At 48.5% G+C, this 23219-nt stretch overlaps 2 protein-coding genes across 5 annotated transcripts in view; both read left to right on the top strand.

Moving 5' to 3' along the window:
• Positions 1 to 23219, top strand: part of NALF2 (NALCN channel auxiliary factor 2) — an 87110-nt gene that overhangs the window by 26316 nt on the left and 37575 nt on the right. The window contains exon 4 of one of the 2 annotated variants that reach the window (XR_008971619.1): positions 1377 to 2301. The exons of the other annotated variant lie outside the window; for it this stretch is intronic. The gene's annotated coding sequence lies outside the window, so the exon portion shown is untranslated. Of the gene's footprint in view, positions 1 to 1376; positions 2302 to 23219 lie in introns of those variants that run through there. 2 annotated transcript variants of the gene reach the window in all.
• EDA (ectodysplasin A) overlaps positions 19034 to 23219 on the top strand; it is a 70034-nt gene continuing 65848 nt past the window's right edge. For all 3 annotated transcript variants that reach the window (XM_057404805.1, XM_057404804.1, XM_057404803.1), the window contains exon 1: positions 19034 to 19341. In XM_057404805.1, coding sequence (XP_057260788.1) covers positions 19063 to 19341 — 279 coding nt within the window. In that variant the 5' untranslated portion in view covers positions 19034 to 19062. The remainder of the gene's footprint in view (positions 19342 to 23219) is intronic.

Raw genomic sequence — 23219 nt, 5'->3', positions numbered from 1 at the left:
GATCATGGCAGCTCAGGCTGAGGGTACACATGTCCAGGCATCATTTAGTTTTATTTCAGGAGTAGAGGTTTTCAGCAGCTGATTTGGAGTGTTCTTGGTCCTTATGCCTCTTTGGGTGACTGCTCCCCATCCTGTGCCTTGCTGCACGGAGAGGGATAGGGAGAGCCTGCTCTGTTTGTCCTGAGTGTCAGTGACTCCTGAAAATCAAGTAGTTTACACCATTCCTGCAGCTCCAGGCTTCATCTCAAACAACAAAGCCAGCCCAGACCATGCTCCCCATGGCTGAGTGGAGAAGAGCATCTTCCTAAAAACAAGTTTTCCAAGACCACGACTCCCTGTATGTGGCAGAGGCCACAGGCGTCAGCTCCACCAGGGCAGGTTCCAAAGGAACCTTCAGTTCTGCCCAACTGGGATGAAGGGAGGAAAGAAGATGCTGTGGCCATATACGAAGAATAAATCATTTTCAAATCAGGATCATAGAAAAGAAAATAATAAATAATTCCCTTTAAAAGTTATTGGGGTTTTATCAAAGCTCTCGGCCTCTGCTCACAGGATGGGGTGTTCATGGGCAGGAGATGGGCTGCACCCATGAACACCATTCCTCCAGCTTCCTTTCCTACACTGCAGGTCTAGTACTTTTGCTGGAAACAAGGTCAGGTGTGGTTTCCAGGCTTGTTAGTGTTTTATGATGCTCCGTTTTCAGCCCAGAAAGTCAACAGCTTTGCTGTTTGTAAACTGAAATTCAAAAGAAGGAAAGAATAGGTTTGGCTTATGAAATTTGGGGTTGGTTTTGCCATTTTTAAATGTATTTGGGAACTGTACGTGCTTGAGTTGCAAAACAAAAAGATATTTCAAGCCGGACAGTTGTTGGTTTGGTTTTTTTTTTTTTCATTCTGGAACTTGTCAAAACAAGCTATATTGATAATTATGACTTTTTTTTTTTTTTTTCAAATTGAGAAATGTACCAAGAACAGCCCTTTCCCACAAAACCTTTCATTTTCAAAAAAAAAGTGAAAAATAAAAAATCAATCACACTTTTTCTGCCCACACAGTTGGAACTGGTGGCAGTGGATTCAGAGAGAATAGCAATTTGTAAAGAATTCCAACCAGTTTGACTTAAAATAGCATCCAGCCTATTTCTTGGGGGCAGTAGGCTGAGTGGTTCCATGGAAAAAGCGGGCTGGAGAACTGCTGTTCTTACCAGGGTGGTTTCAGTCCAGGATTACACCTTGGGAGCTGCATGGGCACATTCCTCCCAGGGAACTATTGCTGAGATGCTGCATCCTCTCTTCTCTAGGAGCTCAGCCAGTGGTAGGAGCCCCCAGCCGTCCCTCTAACCAACCTCTGTTTTCTTTCCCAAACCCAAACGAATGCAGAGTGAATCTTCTAGCCTCCGATACGGTCGGACATCACGGTTCTGGGATGCCTTCAAACCTGGTGATGCTCCCGTATGCTCATGGGAGTTTAAATGTGGAAGAAACTCAACGGGCCGGGATGGCGCGAAGCAGGAAAAGCCGCGGTTCAACAGGAACCGGTGTGAGGGAAAGTTCTGAAGAACCCCCAAGGAAAGTGTCCTTGCCCTCTTGCCCTTCTCCACTCCGAGCGCGGGAGATGCTGCTCCTGGCAGCCGTGGCGAGGTCTCTCTGCCCCTCTGCCACGGGGGGACCTCGGTGGGGACCAGAGCCCACCCCCCGCCGGGGCAGCTTTGCCTGTAGGGGACCAGGCTGCTCGTGACCGAACCCTTCTCAAGTGCTTGTGACATGTCGGTGGTTACAGAGCTCAGACCTACAAAACAAAAGGTCCTTTTACAGAACGTGGTGGCGAGGTGAAAACAAAACAGAAAACAAACCATACTGCTGAAGTCAAAATATTCTTTCTAATCCCCCTGCCCGGTTTCTCTTTCTTTCCAGCTTTCTTCCTCTGCCTCCTGAATCCTCCCTCTCTGTTCCCACCCCCCTTCTGTTTCTCTTTCTCCCCTCTGTCATAAGAAAGTGACTGTGTCCTCGAGGGGACAGTTTTCTTATGCCATTTTATACACTGTGCTTCATGTTTAGAACTTTTTTGCACTAGTTCCTATTACATTTCTTTTCCAAAATGGTTTGACAAAAAAAAAAAAACCCAAACAAAAACACAGAAACCATGCTATAATTCAGTTGTATTAAAAATATTATCCTACTACTCTCTGTGTTCAATAGTCTCTGTACCTGTAATGCTTTCAGTTCTGTTGTATTTTGGGGCAGAGGTTTTCTCCGCTCCTTGTTTAACCCAGTAAAGAAATAAAATGTTAAGAATTGATGATAACTTCCTCCTCCCTTTCTCTGTGGTTTAACTGGGGCCGTGCAGGTCCCAGTGTGGTGCTCGCTGGCTGGGGTGATGTGGTGGCTTGGCTCGGGTGCCGGCTCCCCACCAGAACCTGCCCTTCAAACCCGCTCTGTCTGTCTGTCCTACGGGTGCTTTTTGCCTGCAAAATCCAATCTCAAATGGAGGACAGAAGAGGCAGAATGGAGGGACAATAACCCTGCCTTACTGAATCTGATTTCGTAACCTTTCTTTATATTCTTTTGTTTCTTGCCTTCACATTTCTTGCCATGGGGCTCACCTCAGAACAATAGGGGCAAAGACTGTCACCAAGAGATTCATCAGAGAATAATGACTAAACCAGGGTATCCAAATTTTGCCCAGCTGAAGTCCACACCCACATATAATCTGGAATTAATTCATCTGGACAACAGATCTCGGCATGCAACAGAGCTAGGACACTCCGCTCCAAATTGAATGCTGCATGCCAGGCTGCAAAAGGCCATGTAATAAAACTCCAAAGTTACACTTTGGCCATTCCTGCCCCGAGCTGAAAACTCGCAGTTTGTAAAGAAGACGAAAAGAAAGCACAGAAAAGGGATGAAATTGGACAGCGATAGAAGTCATTTTTATAAAGAGCAGATTGGTGCAGAGGGTAAATGTGAGGGGAGGCACCGGCTCTGCTGTAAAACCAGGAGAGTGGTGGGTGCAGGGGGGGAGAGCACGGCTGGGGAGTGGGTGCCTGGTGTGTAACTGCATGAGGGACTGGGTAAGGAGATGATGAGTGGGATGTATCACCTCGAGAACTAAAGAAGTGTCTCCTGGCCTCCCATGAGGATCTTTGTTCACCTCTGCACAGAGAGGATCAAATCGTCTCCGCAGGAGACAAGTTTCTTTTGTGGCTCAGACAGGGAGAATATATATATATATATGTACAGGAGCGCTGTTGATGCAAATCAATGACAGTGGGGTTCTTTGTTCTAAAATCCATTTGTCCTGGTGTTTTCCAACCCAGTGTTTTGATTTTCAGGGAGTACCATGTTCTGGTACTGCCAAAGGGTAAAAATAAGGCAAAGCCAAGATGGTTTCCAGGACAAAATGTGAACATGAACTCTAATGTAGAAGCATGATGGCCAGCTAACAGAAAGGAGGGGATGGTTATCTGCATAGAGGGGATGATGCTTAGCCCCACAGACAAACAGAAAGGCACACAGCAGAGGCTATCTCTAGAATAGCACTCAGGTGTCTCAGGTTAGCACATTGCTGCAGGCAATTAAATCCAACTCGGCCATTTCCAAAGGTCTGCACCACCCCATCCCACTTGCTTTAAATGTATTTTCAACCGTGGTTCCTCATGGGTGTGTTCTGAACTGCCCAAATTTGAGCAGATCGGGGCCTCAGCTGTGTTCTAGAAACTACCCATTAGAGTTCGGCAAGAGTCTTGAGCTGTTAAATACTCTCAGAATACAGCACCAAGCTTCTCAAGGAACGTGTTTGTGTTTGCTTTGTCCTTTGGGAGCACTGCTGGCAGGACAGGTCCCAGCAAGCCCTGTGCCATTGCTCATTCCTATCAGTTTCCTGCTGCAGCGATGAGACAGCACTTGCTGGCATCTCTGCCACACTGGATATGTGGTAGCTGCTTAATATGAAGCCTTCCAAAATGGAACTACTGTTGGAGATTAAAAGTTTGAGTCCCTGGCTTGGTACAGGTAACACAGCCAAAGGGTGAGAGTTTAAGATGCTTGCTGAGCCCACAGGAAATAACGCTGTGGTGTGGCTGGGATCAGGTGTGGGACGTGCTGTGGCAGAGGTGAAAGCAGGGCAAGCATAGAGCAATGCTGCTCCTGAAATATCCATACATCAGCATGCATTTTATGGGATTTCTGAGTCAATTGCAAGGGATTTGCTGGTATCTCTTTATGTCACAGCTCTGGGTTGATGTTTAACTGTTGAATTGGTACAGCTGCATTTTCAGACCCTGGTGTCCCCTGTCCTCTGGCAGTGACTGCTGGAGTGCCGTGCTGCATGCTTGAGATGCCATTTGTTCTTGAAAATTCCTTTTGGTGCCCCTGTGTCTTGTCACCAGAGACACACATCCCTCGCCCGTGCTCTTCAGGTTTTCAGGCCTCTCATGATTTCACAGTCCCCAAGCATCCCTGTCCTCGGTCACTGCCTTTCCAAGAAGAGAGGTACCATAAGCATGAGCCATCTCCCCACCTCCCAGATGCCCTGAAAAGGGTGTGCGTTGGGGCTTGGCTACCATATAAAAGCCCTCAAGATTAATGGTGCTGAAGAAGGGAGCAAGAATGCTCACAACTGCCCAGCCTGGGGAGCTCACAATGAGCGTCTGGTAAAGCACAGGGAAGGGTCTCAGTGGCCACAAGGCGCCTGAACTGGTGCAGCAGCTGAAAATCCACCCAGGAACATGCCAGTTCCCAGGGATTTCATTAGCAGGGGTTTGAAGTTGATGCAAGTTAAGCAGATATACATTTTTATGGCTATAGGCCTGCAGACATCAAAGATGGAATGAGAGAGAAATTTCTCAGCTGTAAATTTGCCTTTTGGCTCCATAAAAGCTGAAATGAGCAATGTAAAAAATATTACTGCTAGAAAGAGCATGGAAAATGCTGCACCCCTGAGAAAACAACACAAAGAGCTGCAGACCTAAATGAAACTCCAGGCTTGGAAATGCTTTGAGGTACAAAACGGGACTCCCCAGGCACTGAAATCATGTGTGGGGTTGGGATTTCTAACACCATCTCTTCTGGATGCGAGCTAGGAATTCCCTTTGTTCCTATGTTTATTTATATAGCTTAAAAGATGGCATACAAGGTTCGGCATTCTGGTTTATCAAACAAGGAAAAGGTATCATTTTTCAAGCACGTGCATCTAGAAAGCACGCTGTGTGATTGTATTTCTGAGCAATTTCAGAGCTCCAGGAGTTTCTCAGTCTTCCCTGGGCAGAGGAGTACTTGGGACTTACAAAAATTAGGCAACTTTTTTACCATAAATCTAAAAATGTGCTTGAGGGCCTTGTTTTTCACAGCAGCATTTGAACATGGAAGACTGAAGAGAGCCTGTGTTTTATTGTCCTTTCAACTCTTCATCATAAGGATGCAGTTTCAGGCAGTACATGAAGCTCAAGGATGTTTCTAGGCCTTTCAAAGTCCATATGTTCTGGATACATTCAAACTGAAATGCCCTGATGTTGGTGAGGAGTTCTTAATTTATTTGTATGTGATCAAACAAGTATTATTTTGTTGGATTTTGTGACTGGGAAGTTACTGTGATGCCACCTCAGAAAACTGATGAGAATCTTGTAGTTCAGAGTTGAAGAAACTGTGAATGATCATAATTTTCCCCATTTTTTTTTTGCCTGGAGGACTTTTTTGATCTCTTTTTTTTTTGTCTAAGATTTGCATTAAGTAGGATCTTACAGTTGATTTTTCATCAGCAGCCCCCTTGGCATAGCAGAGCAGGAGTTGCCTGGATGGGCTGTTGGAGGTGGGTTTATATGAGTTTATACATTGAAGGCTGTGATCCAGCTGGGTTTTACTGTGTGACTTCTTTTTCTCTTTTTCCTGGTCTCTCCACTTTGGATCATGGCCTTGGCACTGCACAAGGGTCTGTGTAATTCTGTTAGGTCTGGTTTAGTAACTGAGGAAGATGAAGGTCATACTGATGTGTTTCTTCCATTGACAACATCAGTGTCTTTATTAATTCAGATTTAATTGTACTGAAGTCAAACCCCTTGACAGGAAAGGGCTGAGAAGGGGTTTTTCTGCCTTCACGTGAAAGCAGTGGAAGTTCTTTTTATTTCTTTCACCTATATCTATACAAATATACAGCGATAAATATACAAATATACAGAGATTATATTTCAAGGCAGAGGCTCAGGCACAGAAGGAGAAGGTGTGCTGGTGCCGTGTGGGACTTGGGTAATCATCCGCTCTCATGAGCTTGCCCTGAGCTCATCTGGAAGCCCTGTTAAAACCACATCAGGTGAACCCATAGGACCCAGTATTCTGAAAAGAGTTTCAAAAGCCTAAGAGTGAAGCCCTGGGAGTGGGTGGCCTTGGCTGCTGTGTTCCCCTTCTACAGAAGGGCAGATGTCCTGCTGCAGAGAAAAGGTGGTGGTGGTCAGCAGGAATGTGCAGGTCCCATCCTCGGGGACTTCTCTTTCAATAGTGGCAGGGGAGACTTGGTGAGGTTAGGCTGGATGTTGTGGGCTGAGACTGGGAAGGACTGGACACAATGCTCCTGTTGCCCTAATGAGAAAATAGCTCTGGAGTGTGGGATGTGCTTAGCATTATATCCAGTCCAAGTGTATTATCCAAAAAGAAGCCTGCTGTTGTTTATTCCCTGTCAAGCTCCCTGCTTTCCTTGGGCCACAAGGAGTCTTTCTCCTTGCAGCCATGTTCCAGTCATGACGTCTCAGATCAGTGTCCTGTTTCTGTCCTCCTCCACAAACATCTCACCCGTTACAAAATCAGTTGTACAGCCAGAAAAGTTGCTTCTGGTGTGAGTAATTGAGAGTCTTCTGCTGGTGCAGGTGAGGGTCTGCAGGAGATTCTGGAGGTGAACTGGTGTTGTGTTAGGGGAGCAACACGGACATGGCACGTCCAGAACACCAAGTTTGTTCATCTCATGCTCTCCAGCACTGATCCATCCCTTGCACTGCCTTTTGGCCAACTTCCTGTAAGGAAAAGGGTGAAGGATCTGTTTTTCCTTTGAAGAGAGAAGTGTTAAGTGCAAGCAAAGATCACAGACCTGATATATCCAGGGGATGTCAAGTTACATCAAACTTCCTCTTCTTAATGAGGAAACATCAAAACAAGTGCCCTGAACCAAGTCACAGAAACTGCTGCAATGCAATGCCGCATTAGGGAGAGGTTATCTTTGTATTACCTGTGCCACATCACATCATTTACACCCTGATTTCCTTTTCTCTGCCTGTCCTGTTCACATTGTTAACACAAAATTAGCCACATGGATGTGATAATTAGGGTTATATCCTCTGTCTCTTTTGGGCTTCCTAGCTACCCTTCACACTTGATCTGTCATGTTTTCCGAGGCTTGCTCTAGCAAGTTTTCACACTCTTCCTCCTCCAGTCTTCCTTGGTTTCTTCCCACCACCCTCCTCTCTGTCATTCAGCCTTTTTGCCTGTGACTTGATCTTTGCTCCAAAACTCATTGGTGTTGCCCCACAGTTTAAGTACACAGGGATCATTCTACCCCAGTTTTTGTTCCTTGCAAAATCCGTTGGAACTCAGTCTTCCCCAAATCCGCCTCTCCCTCACTTGGTGCTAAGCCCAGGTTAGCCACCAGCCTACAGTAAAGCTCCAGGTAAGCCTGCAACCAGCTTGGAGCAAAGCCTTGCTGTCAGAAGAGCTCTGACATGTTTATATTCACAAGCTTGTCAACATTTGGCTTTTTTTTCCCTCTTGGGGAACATTGCTGCTGTTTCTAGCACCATTTCAGATCCTCTGAGCCTAGTTGTGAACAAGGCTAGCATCAGTGCTAAAACACCAGATGCCGTGGAGACCCGTTTTGGGTGAGTCTATGCTAGAAGCTGTCACTACTTTGGCATTAGGGATGGTGGAGTTAGGAAGCCAAAGAGAGAACCTCTTTTATGTAAACTGTAAGTTTTTCATAAAAGCCTTTCTAATTTGTACCAAAGAGACTCTAGCACACCCTTGGGACTGGTAAAAATAATAATAGCTTAAGAAGTAGAAGACCGTGAATTTGAAACAGAAGGTTATGAGATTCAGAAGTATTACAAAAATGTCAACATTGTATATCAATAAATGTAATTTAGATATACAAAGGAGATAGGAAAGATTTCCACAAAGAGCTGTCAAGTCCTGCCTCTTCAGATCTCTTTGAAATAAAGCAGATACCTTCATCCAATTGATCCAGAGAAGCTGGCCTGCACATCCAGAAGTATGTTATTTCAAATCACAAATGAATTAGTTCTTTCAAAAATTACATGGTTTGCTATTTTTCAATCATAATTTTTTATTCTGAGATGAAACACACAAGTTTACAATTGGCTGGTCTAGCCTAGAGAAGCAGCACTCCCCAAAGCTAGCAATCCAGAGCTGGTGGAGCCGTGACTCCTGGACCTGTAAGAAGCGATGAAGGCAGATGGCACTCATTAGGGCCATATCTGTTTGCCGATTGAAGTATGCCTTTGTAATAAGCAATTTAATTTTTACTATTCCATACCATAACAAAAGGCTTCTGCCCCTTCCCAAATCCTCTAACCTATGCTCAGACACGGTACTTTATCAAGCCTTGGTCTGACGTGGGCTCCACAGAGGAAATTGCTGGTTTAAGGCTGTGTTAGTATAGGATGTTACGTCTGAGCCCTGTGACCTTTCTTCTCACCTCAATCTGCAACGTCTGGCATGCATCTAAGAACAAACACTTGCGTTTTCCTTCCCCTGGTTATTGCTGTCATGTAATACTAACAGTCTCGAGGTTGCAAATCACTGAAATCCCAGGTCACCTGGAAACAAAGCCACTTACAAAGGGGTCCTCTGGATGGATCAGGGCCTCGGCTGTTCAGTTTCCAGTAACTTAAGTGAGCTGAAAAAGGCAGTTCCATATGTCCTCCTTATGACTGCTCCTGCTTTGGTACAAATTCCTCGGATTTACCCTTTTCAAAGCCAGGGCTTCAGCTCTTCGCCCTGACCAACCCCAAAATGCTCAGGTCAAGTTTAGCCCAGAATTATGTGGGAAGACCGTCGTCTCTGGCTCCCAATTGCTATTGGTTGTCCTCCCTGCTGGCTCCTCTACAGAGACAGCTTTGGTGGGCAGAGAGGAACAGTTGGTCTTCGGGAATGTGGGGGACAGGGGGGCTTCGCTCCCCTATCTCAGTGCCTCCACATCTGGCCCTGTGCTTTGCACTGGGTGTCAAGGAAATGCTGCTGAGAGGCAGTGTATTCGTGCGTGCAGCTGTGTGCATCGAGCACAAGGACATGCTGGTCACTGTGCTACCAAAACCCACTGCAGTCTGGCTGGTTTTCGTTCTGGTTTTCGTTTTTCTTCAATAATATTCAGGTTTTATTTAGTTAGCTTTTTAATGCTTAGCCTGGAGGAGCTGCATGTGGCAGCTGAAATCATCTGTGCAGCTGTGACCAGAGATACATGGTGTGTTATTGTACCAGAATGAAAGCTGCCTTAAGAAGGGCAGGGCTAAGGCCTCCTCAAGACCCTGGGCTTCTTAATGCTGATAATGAAGCACCATTAGTACATATGCACAACATGTCACAGATATGGAAGCTGCAGGCCAGATACACTTGAGGAAGGGCAGAATGAGCGCTCCTTGCAGGGACCTGGGGCTGGTGGCTTAAGGGATGGTTCTGGAAGACAAACAGACTAGGAGACACACTGAAGCCCACAGTGCTTCCCTCGTAACAAGTGATGGTGCTTCATGAGGTGGCTACATGTGAGACCATCAATCCTGTGAGTCCCTGCTCCTTGAAAAAGGATCAGCAATGGGGAGATGATGGGGCATTGGTCAGTCCCAGGGGGCACCCCAAAGCAAAGCTTGGTAAGAGCCGTGCCACAGCCGCTGTCCTGATGGACATCTAGAAATACCCCGAGGAACTGCAGCAGTTCAAGAAGAGTCTGTGGCTTTCCTTGGAGGTGCAGAAAGCATGTGGGTTTAGATCAGGTATGTTGAGCAATAGTGATGGGGTTGCAGGGCCAGGGCAGTGCAGCTCAGCTGGGCTGGGAAGTGCCTTTAGACTGGGTTGTGTCAGCAAAGAGAGATGTGAGCACAGGGCAGTATTTGAGCTCGTGCACTTCACAGAAATTGAGCTTATGTCACTTAGAATTAGCTGACGTTGTACTGTATTTTGTGCATAGGCTTTCCCTATGCACAGGTTGAAATGCTTGTTTCATGCCTGTAGCGTCTCTTCCAGACAGAGGGAAATCTGATGGGAGATGCCCTGGAAAACCCTTATCCGAGGTTTATGGCGTGTGTGTGTATTTTCAGCCTCTTTGGCTTCTGCTTCTCTTGCTTTAAAGATGTAATTTCTGTGAGTGATAATTTAATCAGGGCTGCTTCTCCAAAGAGGTAATTTGTGCAGTGCGTTAACAGAGACAAATATAAAGTGAGAGTGCTGAGGCGCTGGCACAGGGTGCCCAGAGAAGCTGTGGCTGCCCCATCTCTGGCAGTGTTCAAGGCCAGGTTGGACACAGGGGCTTGGAGAAAGCTGCCCTAGTGGAAGGTGTCCCTGCCCGTGGCAGGGGGTTGGAACCGGGTGAGCTTTAAGGTCCCTTCCAACCCAAACCAGGCTGGGATTCTATGAAGGTGACTGAAATAATTTGCAGATGGATCAGGGCCTCAGACTGAGCCCCACTATGGGCAAAGCATGCTGCAAGACCCATCTGTGTCTGCTCTGAGGGCAGTTGCATTTTGGTTTAGGTGGGAAGGGTTGTGTTTCAGGGGTCTCCTACCCGGACAGTGGCTCTGTAGGTCCCCCTGAGGAGCACCAAACCCAGAACCATGCTCCTTGATGGGCAGGTCAGGCAAATGCCTGCACCAGAAACGCTGGAGCCTGGGAAAACCCCTGTCATCATCTGGCAATGGGCAGAGGAGAGGAGCACCATCCTCTTGGTCCTCCAAGCTAAGCGTTAGCTGAATGGTGCAGCTCCCTCCTCACTGTTTTCATGTGGGCTGTTGGTGAGCGTGTGTTACCGATACATGGGGCAAAGCAGGCGCTGGGGCTTTCTGAAAGGGTGTCTGTCCTATATCATGTATATTCCTCAAGGCAAAGATCATATCCTCTTTCACTGGCAACAGCAAATCCTGCAACTCGCACTCCAGGACAATAACTTGGAACACTTCTCCACTGCCTGCTCGCCTGAGTGACCTGTGATGCGGGGAGCTAGGGGGTCGGGGGCGATGAGTACTGGGGAGGTTGTATAATGTGGTGTGGAATATCATTGTTCCAGCCAGGATGAGTAAGAGCACAGCTGACACTGGTCACCGACTGCACTTCCATGTGTCTGAGGGAGGGGGAGGCTGAGAGACAGTTGCACAGTTGACAATAAAGACAATAAGTCTATAAAAGTTTAAGAACTGAATAGATTCCTAACATTTGTTTTTCATTATCACCAAATAACATATAAATAAACATACAACAGAACCAAGAGCAACATCCTAGTTACCCTCTCTAGAAGAAGCTGTGTTTAGACTTAACTTAGGATTCTTTGGCCAAACCTCCTCCTTGTATACTCTATAACGAAATGAAATAGCGAAGCTGGCTGAGCAAGCAGGCCTCCATCTTCCTTTTAAACAGAAAGCGAAGCAAAACCCTGTGTATACAGGAAGGCTAGATGTCAATGTGCTGCTAATTCTCAGAACTCAGTAGTACAGGGGGAAGAACACATGAAAATAACCACAGTAAGAATTGATAGACCTGAGTATTTTTCTCTCTCTGTAGAAAGAACACAAGCATACGTAACTGTTTTGTTGTTATTATTGCTTGTTGATTATTACTTGTGCATCTTTGAAGGAAAAAATGTCAGTCAATACATAATGGTAGGTTTTGCTTTTCCTTTTTTTCATGTTTAATGATGTAAAATGGCCCCTCGAGTGATGCCGTGTGTGCTGTGCTCTGTAAACACTGCCTAGTGCTTGTGAGGGAAAAAATAATCCAGGCTTCAAAAGCAGCAGCTGCCAAGCTGACACTGGGATATCGAGTGTTTCCTGATCGTCCTCTGTCTTGCACATCTTGTCGAAGCCTGTTACAGTGACTGCCAGTCAAGTGGGGAAATGGGACAAGCCTGGTGCAGGAGAGTTTGAGGAGAGGGGTGAGGAGCTTGGTAAGTGTCATTTTAAATGGCAGCTACAAGAATTCATAGAGTAAGATGGGAGGGAAAACAAATGGTCAGAGACAGAGATGTCCTGAGAGAAAACAATCTCAGAAAAGTCATAGATGGAGCCAGGAAAGAGGCATCAAATGAATGCCATTGCTTGGTACATGCTGCCCTGATAACGTGAGCATAATGTTCAGCCTGTGCCCCTATGGAAGTGGTTGGACACAAAGAGCTACCTTTACTGCACAGGCAGAGCTCATAGTTATTGAAAAGACAATCTTAAATAAACCAGTTTGTATGAAACATCTCGGCTCTCGCTGAGGAGAAATAATTGCAGCTGCAGTGATGCGTGGAGGCTTTATAAAATTCAGGATCCTTCGTCCTAAGGGCTTATAAATACATTTGAGGACACACTGTTGGTATGCCGTGACTTCAGGTTTCAGGAGACTTTATTGTACTGATGTTGTTGCTAACATCACCAAGAGAGTAAAAGAGATGGCTTTCCTGCAATTTAGCGGAGCTTTCTTCAAAGGAAAGTCATGAATTCCAAAGCTTTTAGGTCACACATGCTAAAATCTGCTCCATTGCTGCTGCAAGTGTTACAGCTGTTGCCAAAATGTAAACGGAAAATGGGCTAAAAGTCTTCTTTACAACATCCTTCTAAGAGATCCCCTGATCTGTTAAATATGCACAGCAACTGACACTTGGACCTGCCATAAGGTGCCCTGCGTTCTGCTGGGACAGTTTTACCTATTCCAAAAGAAAAGGGAGATCTAAAGTGACATGGCTGCTATAGCAGGTTCTCCTCCCGTCTTTGGTTAAATCCCACGTGGATGGAAAGGTTCTGTTGCACTGTGATGCTGAAGAACCCACCAAGTTCAGGAATCGAGAGAAGTCCCCCCAGCATTAGAGATGTGGCTTCTGTGCGTTGTTCCCCTCTTCAGCCTCTGCTCACCCTCCAGAGGACTCTGTCCACTGCTCTCTGTTTCCCTATTGTGGACCCTGCCTTTGGTCAGCCCATCCAAAGCATTATGAATCCATTTCTAACGCTCTGAAGAATCCAAGCATTTTGTATCCAAGAAATACGAATCCATCGTCATTTCTGCATCCATGGCGAGTGAGAGGCTGGAGAAAACTGCAAACCCTCTGTTTCTGGAGCTTGCCCAGTGCCACATGGTCAATGCACGAGGACCTCTCTCAAGTCCAGGATGACACATATTAATTATATATCAATTACATCATCAGATAGGATTTCTTCTAAATTGGTAGGACACTGCACCACCATCCTCTCTGGGAGGCAGAAGTACCTTAATGTGGGGATTTGGCAAATGTCCCTAATGAGATCTGAGTAGAGATGGTGAATCCACTTGTTATGTACAGTTAATAACTGATTGACCCAGCTAGACAGCTTGGACTTCAGACAGTTGCATTATGGACCTGTCTTTAAGACTCTATGAACATAATCAATACAAAGTACTTCAGGGACCTCTGAGCTTGCTTGACCTCTAAAATGAATCTTAAAAGTAACATAAATTACTCTTGAAGATGGAGCAAGGCTATTGCGAGACTGAGTAAGTCGATGTATGATTGCCTTTAAATAATTTGGATCCTGATCTTGGAAAACAGTGACAATCCCAAGCATTCAAATAATTACAAATTGCCCTAAAATAATTACAGAATTTTTTGCAGATGGTTCCTTTGCTTTTATTTGCTTCTTGCTTTTGAGCTGTTAGGGTTGGCACTGGTTAATGCTTCCAGGTTTTAATTCACAAATATTAGGGAAATATTTCTAGCTTAAATGAAAATAGTCTCTGGTGTGATTTCATTACTATTACACAGACCTTAAAGAAAAAAAACCCTACTGCAGAAATATACAGCTAGGAAGCACTACAAAGAGGCCACCTAGTTCATCCTCCTCCCCAAAGGCAGGATAAACAGCAACAATAGTATTTTTTATAGCTGTATTCTATGAAATACTGGGCGATGAAAACCCCACAAATTCCCAGGCAATCTGTTCCAGCACTTGGAAGACTTTCCTGGAGAGGAGAGCCTCGTGTGAGGGTCACCCTACCAGTGGGATGACGGAGCGTGGGAATGCAGACCTGCAAGGGACCTCCCAACCCTCCAAGCCCAGCCCTGAGAGCCATGCAGCGGAGCCTGGCCTCACTGGGCACAGTCCCAGGCATCCCAGGGCACACAAGACCTTCCTGCAGCACATCAGCCCTGATGTGCCAGGGGAGCATCACCCAGAGCTCTGAGCCTGAGGGATTTGCTAGTTGCAGTCCTTAGTGCGGTTGCCCTTCCTATAGATCTGACAGCAAGCAAATCATTCCCTCTCAGTGCTTGCTTCCCCAGCACTGCCGGTCTGCTCTGCTTCATCTAAAACCAGCTCGAAGTGCTCCTCAGCAGTGCCACCTAGCCACCCCTGCCTCAGCCGCTCGGCTTCCTTCCATTAAGACCTTTGCACTCCCCCCCCCCTTTTTTTTTATTCTTTTAATCGTATCCTATTTTCTTCAGGCCACCTCTTCAATTTCTTAAGAGAATTCCTAACTGTATTCGAACTTCCTTGCATCCTGTGGCATGCAAGCATCATGGAGAATCTTATTAATCTCTCTGTTTCATTATCAAGTCAAAAGGCTGATTGCTAATAGAACCAGCAAAGGCTTTTGCAGAGCTCCTTTTGATATTTTGCTTCCTCGACTGTAAACTATCCCTAAACTGCTCCCTGCAGCGCAAATGCGCATTTAAGGAATCTCCCCTGCTCAGCTGGGGGTTCCTGTCTTCCTCCCGCATCTGCTCTTGCAAGCCCAGGCTCTGGTGGGCCCTCCAGTGAGGAGGGAACTGGTCAGCAGCAGGGATGTCAAGGCACCATGGGAATCCAGATAAAGCCATTGCCGGCTTTGCTGTGCCTGCTCACCAAGGAGATCAGCCTGGCCTGACAACATCACCCTCAACAAATGCCCGTTAGCTCTCTTCCTTTCCATCTCACCATCCAGGTACTAACAAACACCTTGATTACATGCAAGGTTTGTGGGGTATTTAGCCAAGCTGTGTAATAATATCCCAACATTTTATTCATCCCCACCCAGTCTTTTAAACTCTCCCTGTCCCCGCAAATTCCCAGTGATAACCTTTTATGATATGGCTAAAACACCGTCTTCATTAGGCCCAGCTATTTGCAGAAATCCTCATGTTTCTGTCTCTCCTCCACCTTCCCTGGTCTTACCTGTCACTGGTGTTAGCAGTTGCCTGAGGGAAATGTGAATGGTTTTATTCTGAATACCGTTTCTCACTTGAATAGTCCCAACCCTTCCTTTCAGCTGTACGAGCTGCTCGTGTTCCTCCTTGCTGAGGAGAGCCACCCGTTTTTTCTCTCCTTGCTCACTGACACACTTGCTGGTGTTTCCTTACCTCCCAGGCCACTTGCTGCCTGTCCTCGCACTCCCCCATGGTCGGAGCCTTGCTCCTTCCGGCTCTGTCCCCACATGCTCATGTTACTTTTGACAGTCGGTATTAGGGACTGCTCTGATTTATATTTTCAGTGCGTGTTGCTTATTGTGTTTGAGATGACCAAGCTGATCTCATGCTATTCTTTCTATCTCATTTCTGCATTGGGATGGTCTGCAGATGTGCCATTATTCCAATTCCAGTGAGAAACCGGCAACTCTTGGATGTCTTCCCCTACCCCTTGTTTTCTGAGGGATATAAACCCAAACTCATGGATTACTCATGCTTTCTTGAAGTTCACATACTTCCCTCTCAAAACCCCACGCTTCTTCCTTGATAACTTCTGCCCAAGCAGCTTTCCACCTCTGATTTGTTTCTAGCAGTCAGAATCAACCTTTAAAAGCTGGAGAAGACATCAACACAGTCAAAAACCTGCTGGGCACTCAGTGCTCAGCTGCATTCCCCTGCCATTCAGCCAGAATTAAAGTCTGCCTGCTGAGCCCTGGGTTCTGGGCACCTTTGTTATCTGCTCTGAGAAATTCCCTCTGGTTTCTCACTGTGGATAATCCGCAGCCAACTGGCAATGAAACTCATTTCAAGAGACTATTTACCTATTGGGACCCCACTCCAGGGTGTTCACAGTCCCATGGGACTGCAGCAAACTGCCCTTCCTCTAAGACAAGCTCTCGGCTCCCAACCCTATCTATCTTGCTTCCCATGCTAGCGATGTACAACCAGTGCCAAGCAACTGCCCAGCTGGTTGTTTTCAGCTTCAGCCTGTAACTCTTTGCTCTATTTGCTCTAAGAAAAGAGCAAAGATGATGTTGGCCCACACCAGGGATCTGGCAGCCCAACGGAGTGCTTGCTGCAGCTGCCAAAGGATGCCTGTGAGCAGGTGATGTGGCACATGGTGGGAGCATGGGCACTGATGGGTGTTGATTACCCCTCAGCGGGCTCTGCTCCTGCCCCGGCATCCCATCTCCTGGGAGCGCTCAGCATCCACAATATCTTGTGTCAAAGAAACAGCATCTCCGACCGGCAGTGTGTAATGCAAATACAAAGTAAAACTGGAGAAGCAGCTGTGGCTCCAGACGTGATATAACAGAATCATAGAATGACAGAATGGTCTGATCTTAAAGCTCCTCCAGCTCCAACCCCTGCCACGGGCAGGGACACCTTCCACTAGAGCAGCTTGCTCCAAGCCCCTGTGTCCAACCTGGTCTTGAACACTGCTAGGGATGGGGCAGCCACAGCTTCTCTGGGCATCCTGTGCCAGGGCATTACCATCCCCCCAGGGCAGAATTTCTTCCTAATATCTAATATAAATCTCCCCTCTGTTAGTTTAAAGCCATCCCCCGTATCCTATATACCTACATGCTCTTGTTAAAAGCCCTTCTCCAGGTTTTTTTGTAGCCCCTTTAGGCACTGGGAGCTGCTCTAAGGTGTCCCCAGACCTTTTTCCTCTCCGGGATGAACAAACCCAGCTCTCTCGGCCTAGCTCCAGAGCAGAGGTGCTTCAGCTTCTCATCATCTTTGTGGCCTCTTCTGGACTCACTCCAAGAGCTCTTGTGTTTTGGGCCCTATAGCTGAATGCAGTACAGAGGGAGGGGGAAGGATGGAAGGAGTTCTCACGAGAGCAGAGGGGGAGAATCCCTTCCTTTGACCTGCTGGTCATGCTTCTTTTGATGAAGCCCAGGATATGGTTGACTTTCTGGGCTGCGAGTGCCCTTTGCTGGGTCATGCTGAGCTTCTTGTTAACCTGCACCCCAAAGTCCTTCTCTGTGCTGCTCTCAGCCCAGTCTCTTCACAGCCTGTATTTCATAGAATCATAGAGTCATGGAATGCCAGGTTGGAAGGGACCTCAAGGATCATCTGGTCCAATGCTTCTAGGCAAGCATGACCTAGAGTGGATGTTCCAGCAGCCTGTCCAGTGTCCAGCACTGGGGAGTCCACTACGTCCCTAGGGAATTTATTCCAATGGTTGCTTGTTCTCATTGGGAAGAATTTTCCTCTCGTGTCCAGTTGGAATCTCCCCAGGAGTAACTTGTGCCCATCACCCCTTGTGACTCCTTGTATAAAGGAAGTCTCCATTGTCTTTCTGGCCATCCTTTAAATACCGGAACATCGTGATAAGGTCTCCCACAAGCCACCTTTCTTTCTAGGCTGAACAAGCCCACCTTCCACAGCCTTCCCCCACATGGCTGCCCCATGGCAGCCTTTCCCTGCCATGGCTGCTGGATTTTCTCTAGACCCTCTCCAGCCTGTCCACATCTTTTTTGTATAGCAGGGACCAAAACAGAACACAGTATTTCAGGTGTGGCCTGACAAGTGCCAAGGAGAGTGGCATGATGACATCTTCATCTCTGCTGGCGATGCCCTTATTTGTGTATTTGTGCTTAACCATCCATCCATCCATCCATCCATCCATCCATCCATCCATCCTTCCATCCCTCCTTCCATCCATCCATCCTTCCTTCCTCCCTCCCTCCCTCCCTCCCTTCTTCCACCCCTCCATCTATCCATCCATCAATCCCTCCCTCACTCCTTCCATCCCTCCTTCCATCCTTCCCTCCCTCCCTCCCTCCTTCCATCCGTCCATCCATCCCTCCTTCCATCCATCCATCCATCCATCCATCCATCCATCCATCCATCCATCCATCCATCCATCCTTCCATCCATCCATCCATCCCTCCTTCCATCCATCCATCCATCCATCCCTCCTTCCATCCATCCATCCATCCATCCATCCATCCATCCATCCATCCATCCCTCCTTCCATCCATCCATCCATCCATCCATCCATCCATCCATCCATCCATCCATCCATCCATCCATCCATCCCTCCTTCCATCCATCCATCCCTCCTTCCATCCATCCATCCATCCCTCCTTCCATCCATCCATCCATCCATCCATCCATCCATCCATCCATCCATCCCTCCTTCCATCCATCCATTCATCCCTCCTTCCATCCCTCCTTCCATCCCTCCTTCCATCCTTCCCTTCCTCCCTCCCTCCCTCCTTCCATCCCTCCTTCCATCCATCCATTCATCCCTCCTTCCATCTCTCCTTCCATCCATCCATTCATCCCTCCTTCCATCCCTCCTTCCATCCATCCATTCATCCCTCCTTCCATCCCTCCCTCCCTCCTTCCATCCATCCATTCATCCCTCCTTCCCTCCCTCCTTCCATCCATCCATTCATCCCTCCTTCTATCCATCCATCCACCCCCCCCCCCTCCCTCCTTCCCACCCCCCCACCCGTCCGTCCGTCCTCCCACCCCCTGCCCGCCCCGGGGCGGGACTCCGGCGCGGCTCTGCCCCGCCCTGCCCGGCCCGGCCCCCTCGGAGCCCCTCCCGCTGGCGTGGCGCTGGGGCAGCGGCGCTGCACGGCGCGTCCCGGCCGAGCATGGAGCAGTAGCGGCTCAGCGCCCGGCCGCTCCGTACCGCGCCGCTCGGGACCGCGCTGCCCCGCGCCGCCGGCCATGGGTGCGGAGCGCAGGGGGGAAGTGGCGGCGCCCCGCGGCGGCTGCGCCTGCGGCGGCGGCGGCAGCTGGCGGCTCTTCCTGGGCTTCTTCGCGCTGTCGCTGGCGCTGCACGTCCTGACGCTGGGCTGTTACCTGGAGCTGCGCTCCGAGCTCCGCCGCGACCGCGGCCCGCAGCCCGCAGCCCCGCCGCGCCGGGACGGGACAGCGGCAGCGCCGGGGTCCCCGGCTGCGGGGCGGCCGCAGCGGCTAGCCGAGGGCGCGGAGCGGAGGCAGCAGGTGGGTGCCGGTGGGTGCCGGGCGGGGGGTGGTCCCGCGGTGGTGACTCCATCCCTCTGCCCGCAGCGCTTTTAACCGCAAAGCCCCTCTTGTGTTTAGTTATGAATAGGGGGGGGAAGCCCCAAACTGCGCCGTCGGGAGTGAAACCTGCGGAGAGCCGGGTTTCCTCTGCCGCGGGTGGGAGGTGCGAAGGGGGAGCCGGGGCTGCGGGGGCCTCGGCGGGACCGCGGGCGCTCCACCTGCTGCCCGTCCTTTTCCTGTCGCTTCATCGTGACAGCCCCGCCGTGTCGGCTCCGCTACCGACAGCCCGGCCTCCGCCGGGGTCAGACGGCCGAGCCCCGGCCATCGCGGGGGTCCCGACCCGGCGGGGGGGGTCCTGCAACTTCGTGTCGTGGTGGGGATCCCGTTTCCTGCGCACCCCGGTGCTTGCCTCTGCCCTCCTGGGGTGGTATCCATTACTTGAACTGTTCCCCCGCCGCCTGCCCCACAACCGAGATGCAGCCGCCTTTGGTGGCTCCGTATCCCCCAGCTGCTTCGAAGTCAGAGCCGTGCAGGACAGTTGGATTCTGCCACTGTTTCACCTCACTGGTGCATGGAGCCCTAGGGAGCAGGGGTGCCTGGGGTGCCTCACTGGTCCGGAGAGCCTCTGGGAGAGCAGGAGCAGAGCTGGGGCCTCTGCTCGCAAACTTAGGTCATTTTTTCCAGGAACAAAACCTCGCTGCAAGCAGGGTAAGCTGGAGGAAAGGAGTTTCTTCCCCTTTGAGCCTCATGAGCAGATGGCCCACTCCCTAAAGATGCCGGCTGGCTTTGCTGGGGGGTCCTAATGAAGGTCTGGGGGAGTGGAGGCACAAAGCCCTCCCTCAGTGCCCCAGCAGTGCTCGCCTTGCCGGTTATTGATGCAGGGGGTGGGGAGCAGGGAAAAATAGCTTTGATAAAACTGTGAGTTTGGAACATCTTCCTCTGACTTGGCAATGGGCAGCCGTTCTGCTGCGCCGGCCTCGGCTGCTCCCGGGAAAGCCAGGCTTGTGCCTTCCAGTTGGCACTTGGATTCTGCAGCTTCCAGTAACGAAACCTAAGAGAGCATTGAACTGGAGAGAACCTGAGCTATCTGGTCATCGCTTTTCTCCCTTCAGTGCTCGAGCAGCGTCAACATGAAGTGAGTTGCAGCAGCTCGATGCTGTGTTGGGATTCTTAGGTTGCCTTGTAATAGCATACGGCTGAAGTTGCTTTCGTGTTATCATGCTGGATCTGTTTAGTCTTTAGAGCTCTTCTTTCCAGCGAATGTATAATGAAATACCAGGGTAAATAGTTGAGGCATTCATAAATTACAGTGTCAGATAATTTGTCTCTGGATGCATATGAAGATCCAAACGTCACTCGCTACAGCTGACATACTCCAGATAAGGTAACGCTAATTCTTTATTTCTTTTTTTTACATCTGGCCTGTCAGGCATAAGATGAAAAGTTCTTCCGGACATATTGAAGCAGTTGGTTGTGAGAGAAAGTTTCCTCGTAGTAAGGACACGCGAAGCACTGAGCTTAACGGGCAGCGCACAGCTCACAGCTGAACTGCTGGCACCGAAACCGCTCGGTTTGGAAACTGGTGCTGTGACAACGTGTAATTAACACTATTTGTAGTAGTGCTCTCTCCCATTTCCCACTGAGTTTTCTGCCTCGCCATTCACATGAGACGATGTGCGAGCTAAAAACAGCCACCTTCCATGTCTTGGGGTGCTGTGAATATAGAGATGTAAATGAGGTATTTGCAAAGAGACTTGCTGAAAAAGTTATCATCAATGTTAGTAAAAATATCAGGGGGTTCCTAGCTGCTTCCCAACCCGTCGTTGTGCTCGCTGCTAATCCAAAGTGCAGTCCCATGCGCATGTCTCAGGAGTCATGCTCCCCTAAATGAAGCAGAAATTACTGAACCTTTCAAGCAGTCTGATCAATGATGTTTCTCTCCTAGGGATGGTCAGAGTTGTGGTGCACTGGGGGTACCCAGCATCCCAAACCCCATGTTTTGAGATAAGGCCCTCCACAAGGCCTTCTGCTGTGTTTAGCCATGCAAAGTATCATCAGTGAAGAGGCTGAGGAATGGCTGCATGTGTTGTGATTATACAAGCTGATTTAAAACCAAAAAATACTCCTCTCCCTGGCCCTTTTTTCTTTTTTATTTTTAGGGGCTTTGGGCTTTTCTTTTTAATGTGTTGTTGATTTGTTTTGTTTTAATAGCTCCCCCCCAACCCCCTTTTCTGACCTGAGGCAGGAGTGAGAGGAGCAGGGGAAGGATGGGAAGCGATGGTCATCACTGAGATTTTGGCTGAAATCTCGCCTGGTTGCGTGCCAGAAATGACCTCATGACAGGAGTGAGATTTGGCAGCTCGATAACGGCCCGCTTCCCTATCTTACAGGGTATTCAAATATGTAACTCATTTAAGATACAAGGGCAATTTTTCATGGCAGAGATTGAGGCATTGTAGTTCACATCTTTGTCCCAGAAGCTGCGGGGTGTTGCATCACCGGTTTGGCTCCGAGATGAAAAGTTTGTTAATGCTGCTTTAATTCATCGACTCTCTGGTTGCTGTCCCTCTGAGATGTGACTTGGGGAGCGGTGGTGCGATCAGCCTTGACCAGTGTCATAAACTCCAAATAATCCCTCCAGATGGGTGTGCTGGGGAATACCCCAGTGGTTCCATTGATGTGTTCATTAGTGTTCACTCATGGGCAACGGGCAGCAGGGTGCTATGAACCACTCATTAAAATAGCTTATCCCTAAACTAGATCAAACCCCATCATCCCTGTAACGCCTGAGCCTCATGAGCAGTGTTTCTGTGCTTTTTCACCAAGCGAGCCCATGGCATGCCGCGTTTCCACAAAAACTTGTTTTTGTGAGAACACCGCGCGAAGCACGGGTCCTTGTGAGCGTCCTGAGATGGGCTTAAAAGTTGCCAAAGCCTGCCTCTTGGAATGAGAACAAGTATCCATCAGACATGGCAGATCAAACTAATTGTGGGGGTGCTGGCCGGGGGGGGCTGCTGAGTCAGCTGATGAAATGTGCTGGGCAGCAATTGGGTTACCAGCGTTCACCATCATCGGTGCCAAAGGTCTTCCTTGGTCTTCATCTTTCACCCCTTTAACGAGGGAGATAGGAGTGCTTCCATCACTGTTCCTGACAATACCATTGCTTTCCTGCCAGTATTTTTAATTCCACCAAAGCAACGTGTGTAACGCCCAAACTGTTCATTTTCTTCCCTTTCCCACCTGTATCCCTCCATCTCCTGAAGAAACAGCCAGGCTTCTCTGATTCCAGCAGTCGTTAGGCTGTTCACCACCCTGTTAATTTATATCTGTCTCCTAAAAGCCTGCTTGCTCATTTGATAAATTACAGGAAAAAAGCTTTAGAAGTGAAGTAGTATTTTGCTTGTAGTTATAGGTAAAGAAATAACAGCGAGAGTCCACAACTCAGTCAATGCATGCTGCTTTTTGTTATATTGAGTAAAAATTAATCACTGCCTTTACTTGGAAAAGACCTAGAGAGCAATACAGTTTTTTCTGTTTCTGGTCAGGATGCTGTGGCAGGGTAATTCTCGGTGAGTTCTTTGGGCAGTTTTGCCTGGAGAAGGGTTATGGCCTGTTGGCCTCTAACTGGCTGTGGAAAAGGGCTGTTGGCTGTAGAGGGCAGATGGACATCACGTTGTCGTTTACACTTAGTCTGTTGTCCACCCTCTTGTCACTGAAGGGTCATAACTGAAAACAGGGCATGATGGGCAGGTACCTGTTGCTGTTTGTTCTCTAAGTGACATTGTCAGGCTAGTGTGAGTAACTCGGTACTGAAACGGGGGTTTGGAGGTTGGTCAGAACATCTGGGCAAGACTCAT

This window comes from Pezoporus wallicus, unplaced genomic scaffold (assembly GCF_028554395.1).
Source record: "Pezoporus wallicus isolate ANWC-B61680 ecotype Strahan unplaced genomic scaffold, APGP_CSIRO_Pwel_v1 contig_5104, whole genome shotgun sequence".
NCBI classification, from domain to species: Eukaryota; Metazoa; Chordata; class Aves; order Psittaciformes; family Psittacidae; genus Pezoporus; species Pezoporus wallicus.
The sequence above is the reverse complement of the archived record's forward strand: the minus strand, read 5'-3'. Positions and strand labels throughout refer to the sequence as shown.